The 10,239-nt window shown below is 40.5% G+C and overlaps 1 protein-coding gene across 1 annotated transcript; it reads right to left on the bottom strand.

Annotated features, from left to right (window-relative positions):
* Positions 1-241: 241 nt before the first annotated feature.
* LOC101646125 (putative olfactory receptor 10J6) lies at positions 242-1,171 on the bottom strand. Its single transcript, XM_004716495.1, has one exon. It carries the CDS (start codon positions 1,169-1,171, stop codon positions 242-244), a length of 930 nt encoding a protein of 309 aa, XP_004716552.1.
* Positions 1,172-10,239: the final 9,068 nt, after the last annotated feature.

Genomic DNA, 10,239 nt, shown 5'->3' with positions numbered 1-10,239 from the left:
CAAACATGAAATAATCACATTTAATATACTTTCAAATAGTCCCTTGCCCTACTTCAGAGATTTGGATATGCTTTCTTTAAAATCAAGCCCACCCTCCTCAATTTGAAAATCCCTGGACAAAACTTTGAAAGATATGGAAACAAAGTACACATTGCACAGGACCAACTTGTGAGGTTGCTTAATTCAATATGGAAACATATTGTTCAGGGGTAAAAATCCATTTATCAAACGGGTCAGTATATTAAGAAATATTTCTGCCCACAGCTCTGCGTAGAGCATCCTTGACGTCCTTGTTTCTCAGGCTGTAAACAACAGGGTTCAGCAGGGGAGTGATGATTGTGTATGTGACAGAGAGAAGGAGGTCTTGTTCTACAGAGTTTTCTGATTTGGGCTTGAGGTAGGCAATGGAGGCGCAGCCATAGTGGACAATGACCACAGTGAGGTGGGAGGCACAAGTGGCAAAGGCCTTCTTTTGGCCCTCAGCAGAGGCAATCTTGAGGATTGTTGAGATGATAAGCACATAGGAGATGAAGACCAGGCCCATGGGGACAAGGATCACCAATAAACTGACAACAAAATTGATTATCTCATTGATTGTAGTGTCAATACAAGAGAGTTTCATGACAGGGAGGATGTCACAGAAGAAATGTCCAACCACCCTGTGACAAAATGGTAAGGTAAATATGGATGCCACCTGAACAGCTGCCATGATCAGGCCAATACCCAAAGCTCCACACATCAACTGGACACACATCCTCTTGCTCATAATGACTGCATATCTCAGTGGGTTGCAGATGGCCACATAGCGGTCATAGCTCATAACTGTGAGCAGGAAGCAGTTGTTGATGGCCAAGGTGACAAAGAAAAACATTTGAGTGGTACAGCCTGCCAGGGAGATTGGGTGGTTCTGGGATATGAGACTGGAGAGCATCCGTGGAATGATGACTAGTGTGTACACAGTCTCAGAACTGGCCAGCATGCTCAGAAAGAAGTACATGGGAGTGTGGAGGTGACGGTCAATGCGGATGATTGTCACAATGATGGCATTACCAGCCAATGTTAATGTGTACAGAATGAGAAAAATCACAAAGAGGGTGATCTGATGGTCATGAAAGCTGGAGAATCCCAGGAAAACAAATTCTGTCACCTTGGAGATGTTATTTCTCTGCATTCCTTAATTTCTGTGTCTGAAAGCAACATAGGGTGTTCAACATGAGTATATTCCCACTGTAACATGGACTCCATAGCAAATATTGAGACATGTGTATAGAGAACACCAAAATAAAAGAGTGGAAAACATTTTTAATACGTAACAGGAAGGTACCAGATATAGTTATCTTTGTGGGTTTTGCTTCACCCTCACTCTTCCTTTAAACCTTTGGTCAATGTGTGAGACCATCGTACATATCTTTTCAAAGTATCACCACAAAAGCACTGTTTTTGCAGTGAAGGGATTAAAAAACAATTTCTTTGAACACCCTGGAAGCCACAGGGGCTCTGACTCAAGCACCCCAGCTTTGTCACTGTTTCTGTCCTGGGGGAAGTGGAAGCAGCTTGCAAATTTGGGGTCAGGTGAAGGAAAGATCTCTGATCTTTTAACCGAGGCCCTGGGAAGCACTGCCTTCACCCCGAATCAGCCACAGATTTATTGTAAAGATACTTCATGTAAATATGAATTTACTGTCTTTGAATGAGCTGTAAAGACATCATCACAATGGCTGGTGACCCATTAGATAGAGGAAAGGGCCAGGTACACAGGCCTAAGAACAAAGGGAAAAAGAAACAACTTCATCGTCTCTGGGACATGTTTGTATAAGACTGAATGGACAATGAAAGGATTATCTGAAGAACAGATAGTCTCAAAACTGGGGATGGAAACCCCCAAAGGGAGCCATATCACTCCACATGGCAACATGGAACAGCTGCTTTAAGTCAATTCCCCCCATCCACAACTGCGATGTGTTTGTTCAGAGGAGAGGTTGTGTAGTGTGTGAGGGAAAGGTGAAGGAGAGCCAATAGGAGACAATCACTTCCTCTGTTTAAGGAATAGCCAAAATGAAACTATTTAGCCCAAAACACAGATGATCTACCTATCTATCATCAATCATCTCTCTCTCTCTCTCTCACACACACACACACACACACCTGCAGTCATTGAGATTTGCTCTTTGGAGAGCAAATCTTCAGTACATTTGAGTAAGCAATTATACTTCCTATAGAGGATTACCCATTCATTCTAATTTTCCCAAGTATTCTTCCCAATTATATCACTCTCCTGGACAGAAGTGCCTTTATGCATTTCTTCCTTCTTAAAACTTTCATTTAAAAATATTTTCAAGGATGCCTTAGTGTTCCTTATAGGTTGAAGGCAAATGTCTCATTGCTCCAACTTCCTAAATCTTTCTTTTTGAAGTGTAGAAGCCACCCAAAGTTGTTCATCTAAATGGATTTGTAGATCAATTATCAAACACAGGGCTATTGCTGTCCCTGAAAGTGAGGAGAGCCCAAGTGAAAGAGAGGAGAAAGTATGGGATGAGGATATGGTTAATTTTCATGGTTTACACAAAAGCCATCAGGTGGCATTAAACACCAATGTCTGTCTTTGGATGGGAGAGGAGGCCAGAAAAGATATCATGGAATCATAGAAGGGCATTGAGTGGGTGGGTGAATTCTATCTGCAGGGTTGGGTCAGCTGTTAGAACTGAAATTACGCACAATTTTAGTAGCAGATAATTACCTCCTTTCCTTTCATCTGGTTGCCGTTTTTTGAGCCTTTGCCCAGCCAGAAGTGACTGCAGCTGGACACAGTCGCAGCACCCTTCTAACACCCCAATCTGGGCTTTCTCTGTGTCTGGGCCCTAAGGGTGGTTCTGTGCAGGAAACACACCAATAGATAATCTCACAAGCACAGGATAGAACAGAAAGGAGCTTTCAAAATGATTTATACATTCCAGAAGGATAGAAGCCCTGTGGGAGAGAAAGAATACTGAAATGTGCTCATGCATCAAAATCGCAGTCATGAAGCCAATATTTCTACCAGAGGGAAAAGAAAAACAAAGTGGAGGCGGGGGACACACAATGTGAGGACGTGGAAGAACCACTGCTTACAAAGGGAAGAAACACTAAAATATCTATAAGCAAAATCTGTGTCTAGTAGCAGCATCTATGTTTTTAATAATCAAAGGAGGCTAGGTAAGCTAAGTCCCTCTGTAATGTATTTTTGCGTGCAAAGGAGTTGTGCAGTTAAAAATATATTATCTGCCATTTTGCCAGCTTTTCTGTTTCCTACTTTCCCCATTCTTTTTTTTTTACTTCCTTCCTTTTTCCTACCTTTCTTCCTTTAGTTTTTTTATAAACAAAGTTTATCTAAGGGGTCATGGATGGAGGAGTTGACTTCTTAATATTTTAATGATGACTATGTGAACATTAAAAGAAATAGGAAGAGAGAGGCTCAACTTTAGAAAAAGGTCTCATGAGGTCCCAAAGATTCCACTTACCCTTTAAATCTGTGTTTTCTTCCCTTTCTGGCTTTAGAACCGATTTGGCATGTTGTAGTTTATTCATTAACTTGGTGAATAACTTATTAACTGCAAAGATAAGATGTCGTATTATTATTGTAGGGTGAAACAAAAACCCAGCCTTGCCAGCTCAACCTGATCAGATCAGGTCGCGTGCATCTCCCTGGACTCTGGCCGACTCACAAGCTGACACATCCCACTGAGCCATTCTGGCCCTGGTGGGTTTGTTTTTAGAGCAGCTGCCCCTTTAAACTTTATCACTGGGAAGAGAAAACTCTCAGAGGAGAAGCTCTGTTTTCTACCTTTTGTCTCCTGGGTTAATAAGTCAAGAGACTTGTCAGAATCCCATGGGTCTTCATGGGAACAGAATCCAGAAATGAACCAGGAGGTCTCCTTACAAATGGAACAAGCTTTGCTCTTATGTGGCCTGGAACCTAACTTTTCTTCTAGGGCAAAAAATGACTCATCTCAAATGAAGGATGTGTTGAATGCCAGATGGGATAATGTCTGTTCCTTTGAACCTTGTTAATGTTTACCATTGTTTAGTTGTCAGTGAAAATACTCAGGTGTATAAATCAAAATGATGCCATGCTATGTATATAGAAAGAGTTCGTCTCATTTCTCCTATCATCGGGGAATGTGTATGGGGTTGGCTGATGCAAACAATTTGTACTTTACCATTGAACCTGGCGGTTATGGGATTATGTGTCAGGCCTCCTACTCTTGTCAGGAGTTCCAGTCTTGGAAACCCATGGGAGCAGTTCTACCACATCCCATAGGGTCACTGAGTCAGAATTGACTTGATGGCAGGGAGTGGAGTTTTTGGTTTTGTAACCTAAAGGTTGAGGGTTAGAACCCACCCAGTGGATGTAGAAGAAAGGATGGAAATTTGCTTAATAAAAGTTACAGTGAAAAAAAGAAACGAAATCTATGGAGTAGCTCTGCTCTTTAATACACGGGGTTGCCATAAGCTGCAATTGACTCAACAGCAAAAAGAGTTTTGTTTTGTTTTGATTTTGTCAGGTAAGCTTTCAGTTGGGGGACAGGGACTTAAAATGGAGCATGAATATTTCTTTTTTGATATGCAGGACTATATCAAGAAGTTAAGGCAGATGATTGAAAGCTTCAGGTAATCATTCTCTTCCTCATCCTTTGCATTAACAGAGCAAACCCTTGCTGATCCCTTATAATGTGCCCAAACATGTACAGAGTAGGTGCTTCGTATGTATTATCACATATAATCCTCACAAGAATCCCTTGAGTTGCAAGTGAGGGGAGGAGTTCCAAGCGAGGAGAGGAGCGACTGTAATAGCTATAGCTCTGGGTGAAGTTCTTTGCACTTGCCTTTGGTTTGTCCCTCTAGCTACAGCTGTTTGAGCTTATTGTAGGGCTCAGTGCAGCAGTGCAATAGGGACTATTTGGAGAGAGCTGTTGGTTTGCTGTGAAAGAGAAGAGGGCTGTGTTCCTCCTCTCCTGGTAGAATGAATTATAGTCTAATTCCTTCACCTCGTACCTAGTGAGGGACCTATCTGGAATCAAGAGGGCTTGAGAGGTGTTCATGGCTAGGCTATTTGTATACTCAGAAGGCTTGAGAAACCTGAAGCCATTGTGGAAATAGCCAAGTAGGATCTGTGTTCAAATCAGCCTGGGCTTTTTGAAATTTGGGGGACGAAGGATGAATAAGTGTTTATGTTGAACAAGGTGGGGACCACATAACAGCTAGAGTTGATGTATGGTAATCTTGGGCTATTTCCCCCAAAAAACACTTCTCATGGGGAAAATGGCTTCCAAGAATAAGAAACAAACATTAAACTAGCTCTTTTTTATTATTAACAAATCTTTTATTTGGGGCTCTTACATATAACAGTGCATACATCCATTATATTAAGAGCACATGTACAAATATTGCCACCAACGATTTCAAAACATTATCTTTCTTCTTGAGCCCCTTTTCAGTTCCTGCCCTTCACCTGCAATCATCTTATTGGTTATGGAAGAGGTTGTAAACTAACCACCAAGAATAACACACAGTGGCGTTAAGGAGTGTATAGGATATAAACTTGAGATAGAAGAAATACTAATGATATGAGGCAGAGTTAGCAAGTAATAGGTTATGGATGGTATTAAACAATGTTAAATTGTATCCTGTAGGATATAGGAAGGCAAAGAATCCTATTGGTGCACTAGTTAGGATCTTGGCTGTGAACCCAAAGGTCAGTGGTTGGAATTCACCAGCTTCTGGGCAGGAGAAAAATGTAGCAATCTGTTTCCATAAAGATTATAGCCTTGGAAACTCTATGAGGCAGTTCTACTTGGAATAGACTCAGTAAAAACAGGATCTGGGAACCCAAAGACTATTTTTAACAGGGATTAAAGGAACAAACGTCAAAACACAATATTACAGTGTATTACAACCCAGAATGCTGATTGTTAGAAATATTCTATATTTAGATGATACAGATTTATTAGAATATAAATTCCAACTAGGAAACGACTTTGTTTCATTCAGTATTGTATTTTCAGCACTTGATGTAGTACTTGGCATAGAGTAATTACTCAATAAATATTTGAATGAATGAATGATACTACTTGACAGTATATTTGTTTTGTCCCTGAAAACTTGTTTTAGGTTCCTTGATAGGATACTGTTAAACTAACACAGACCGTCTACCATTAAGCAATGCTAGGGTAAATAATGTGTTTATATGCTTTTGGTGGAAATAGCTATTATGTGAGAATAGATGTCTTTCTGGTAGTCATAGTCTGTGGAAAGGCAGTCAACATTAAGAAAGCAAATTGTACACTTTAAAGCATGAGATGGCAATTGGAAACAAAACAATCCCGACATTGCAAAAAATTCTATCTAATCAACTTGAAGGAGCCCTGGTAGCATAGTGGGTTGCATTGAGCTACCAACCACAGAGTCAGCAGTTTGAAACCACTAGTTTATCCCAGGGAGAATAATCAAGCTTTCTACTCCTGTAAGAAGTTACCATCTTGGAAACCCAGAAGGTCAGTTCTAACCTTTTCTGTAGTCACTACGAGTCAGAATCAACTCTATGGAAATGAGTTTGATTTTGAGTTTAACCATCCTAAGGGCCTTAATGGGTTTCAACTTGCTGTGGTTGTTACATAATCTAGTGTCAACTTGTGAAGGGGTGGAGTCTAGCCTGTCAATCAGGTTGCAGCTTGATGATCTCATTTGGAGGCACCACAGAGATACACTCCCTGTGAGACAACGAGCCTGATGGAGCTACACTGATGCAGCCAGAGCCCTGGAGCTGGAGGAGTCATGTGGAGACACACACCACCACTGAAATGCTTCTACCACCACTGGATCCACAAGACTTCCCACCCACAGGCCTGTGATCTTCTTGTATTCGGCATCATTGCATGTGTTGTGTGAATCTGAAGAGGAATTTACAGACTGGTACTGGACATATGGGCTAATATCGGACTTATGGACTTGACTGGACTGGCCTGGGATGTTTTCTTAATGTACAATTACTTTTTATATAAGACTCTTTCTTATACAAATATGAATGTTTCTGGATTTGTTTCTCTAGTCTACCTGGACTAACACATTATGGTACCTTGGGACTGGGGCTCTAGAGAAACAATCATGAAGATGGAGAGTAGATGTTTGTTTAACCCCTACCTCATGGTACTTTTTCTTCTCTGGCTAACCAGAGGTCAGATATGGCCATGCAGTTTACCATGTTGTTTTCTGTAGAGAATATGGGAAGTTAAAGTTTTGATTATTTTGTTTGGTTGTTGTCTTTGGCTATTTCTGTTTGAAATGGTGAAAATGAATGTTGTTAATATATATTTTAGGCTCGGGGATAGAAATCCCCCCTTGAATTTCTCAGAGACCAGGATGCCCACTGACAATGGCTGACAGATAGTCAAAATGGCTCACAGAAAGCCTGGCTCTGGCTAGATGCTGTCAGAGACCTAATCCTATTTTTGGTATCAATAGAATAGTTTAGATAAGGATTAAGATAAGATAGATAAGGAATTGAACTTGACTGTTTTAAGAATTGAGTTTAGTATTTAATTCTACTTTGTTTACACTTATTTCTTCTGCTTTGTTATTGATATAATGATTGCTAGAAATGCTTATTGGGAAGTATGAAAATAGAGAGCTTGTAAGCCCACTTGTCTTCAGCCATTAAAATTGGATCGTTAAATGGGTTTAGGACACACCTGAAAAGATAAGCCCCACCCAGTGTCTTGAGTACTCAGGACATTCAAAGATGAAGAGACTTGCCTCCGGGATTGTTGACAGATTGAAGAAAGAAAAGGGAACTCTTTGGAATTCTGAATTTTGAACTAGTGGTTTGTGCTTGAGGGAAAAATCTGGGGCCAAAAAAGAGATGCTCTGCTCTAGGACTGAACTGTTAAAGGGAGTCTGTGGGCAGGCTGAAATTCTTGCTAGTTGACCACCTGGATCCACTTGTTGAGTGGAAGTGGAAGAAATGCAGCAATAAAGAGATAGGTTGAGTCTAGCCACTGACACCTATGGACCTAGTTATAGGAACTCGAAGAGAAGATGAGAGTGGGTTGGCTGGTCTGAACTTTATAGAGTTGTGTGGAACCTGAGCCTATGGCATGACCCAGCCTGAGGGGGATAGGGTTGTTGAGGATTTGTGATGGAGCCAGTGGTCTAAAGGAAGTCAATGGGAAGCCTGATGAGGCTAAGTAAGCAGCCCACATTAAGTTGGCCAGAACCCAACCAGATGAAGAGAAGATATTTGAGCCTGTGAACTGGTGCATATTGCTGCTGACTTTATGGATGGCCTATAGTGATTTGACTTTGCTTATGGTTGTTACCGTCACTAGGTTCCAACTGGAATGAAGATTCTTCACATCAAGGGAGACATGATTGTCTCCTCAGAGCACTGGGTTGTTGTAAGTGTGAAGAATAGAAATACTCAAAATGGGGAGAATGGAGGCATGGAGTGGCTGGCTTACAAACTTTCATAGGTAGGGGAATCTATTCATAGGATTATAGGATTAAGGTGTAGGTGTTACTAAACTGCAGCTATTAGGCATAGAATATTGTTATGTTGTTTATTTATAGAGTATTATGCTTAAATGAGGCTTTGGCACATATTGAATTGTATGCATTTTAGTTTTATACTGTTAGGTACAGATATGATTTTATTATTGTTTGTTTGAAAATTATATATGGCTAAAGAGTTGTGTGAAAGTGTCAAGTTGACAAGGGGTGGTCTGTGGTAGTTATATAATCTGGTGTCAATTTGTGAAAGGATGGTGTCCAGCCTGTCAATCAGGTCACAGCTTGATGACCTCATCTGGAGGCACCACGGAGATAGACAGCTCACTGGGGACAGATACACTGACTCCCTGGAAGAAAAGGAGCTTGATGGAGCTATACTGATGCAACCAGAGCCCTAGAGCCATGTGGAAAACCGCACCAGTGCTGAGATGCTTCAACCGCCATTGGATCCATAGGACTTTCCACCCACTGGGCCTGTGATCTTCCTGCATTTGGCATCATTACATGTGTTGCATTAGTCTGAAGAGGAATTTACAGACTGGTACTGGATATATGGGCTAATATCGGACTTATGGACTTGACCTGGACTGGACTGGCCTGGGATGTTTTCTTAATGTAAAATTACTCTTTCTATAAAGTTCTTTCCTATACATGTATGCGTGTCTATGAATTTGTTTCTTTAGTCTACCCAGACTAACACACTTACCAAAGATTAAATTTAAATATTCTTAAAGAAGCACATTGAATAAAGCACAATAATCATTAGAATTGTTAACAAAGTCAAGCAAGGTATGAGGTAAGGAAACCCAGGAGAGTCATGTTTCCTGTTTCTAGGGTACAGCAGTCTCATGTAAATTTGAACTGTATGTCACATACTGGCTTACAGGTCTATACTTAAGAGATGGCCCTTTTTATTTCTTGGTACTTTCAAAGTTAGTTTTATTGAGATATAATTAACATGTCATACAATTCAGTAGTCCCATCATATCTAGAAGGGTGGAATGATTGTCACTATAATCAACTTTGGAACCTTTTCTTTGTTCTTGTACAAAATAATGGTGACTACCCATTTCCTCCACCCTCCTGTTCCATACCCTCAGGAAATCATTAATTCAGCTAATATCTTCATAAATCCACCTATATCAGCTTTCCTATACAGAAAAATAGACAAAGTAAAGACAAAAATAAAAAAAGGACCCAACAACAATGGCCATCTAAAACAGAAAAAAGACCTCAATCTAAGAGAAAATTAAAATTTCAGAATAAATTAAAAATGCATCCAAAGGGAGAGCTAATGACTAAGTACTGCTGCTAAAATCCACTTTACAAGGCTCTTTCTCTGATATTAGGGCTGTTCACATTCCTAGTTTATGGAGTGCGAGGATTCATCAAAGACTCAAATCTACATAGGAACCCTGCAAATGGATTTTAGGTTTCCACTGTCATCTGTAGCATTCCTCAAAACGGAGTGTTTAGAATTTAAGCACTGACACCATACCTCCATCCTGCTTTGGATCTTATCATTGACAATCCTTGGATCACAGAGACTGGTGTGCTTCTTCCCTGTGGACTTAGATGACTACTTTTTTAGATGGCTGCTTGTTTTGAGACAAGTCTTTAGGACTCCAGAGTCCATTTTTCCCCCTGATAGACGGGCATCACATAATTTCTTCACTACACTCTGCTATGGAACCCAAA

The sequence above is a fragment of the Echinops telfairi genome, unplaced genomic scaffold (assembly GCF_000313985.2).
Source record: "Echinops telfairi isolate 266 unplaced genomic scaffold, ASM31398v2 ScPeMD7_7425;HRSCAF=8463, whole genome shotgun sequence".
Taxonomy (NCBI): domain Eukaryota; kingdom Metazoa; phylum Chordata; class Mammalia; order Afrosoricida; family Tenrecidae; genus Echinops; species Echinops telfairi.
Note: the sequence above shows the minus strand (reverse complement) of the source record. Positions and strands in the feature narration are given on the sequence as shown.

Coding starts and splice junctions, on each gene's coding strand:
- LOC101646125 (XM_004716495.1), bottom strand. CDS start 1,171: ATGCAGAGAAATAACATCTCCAAGGTGACAGAATTTGTTTTCCTGGGA.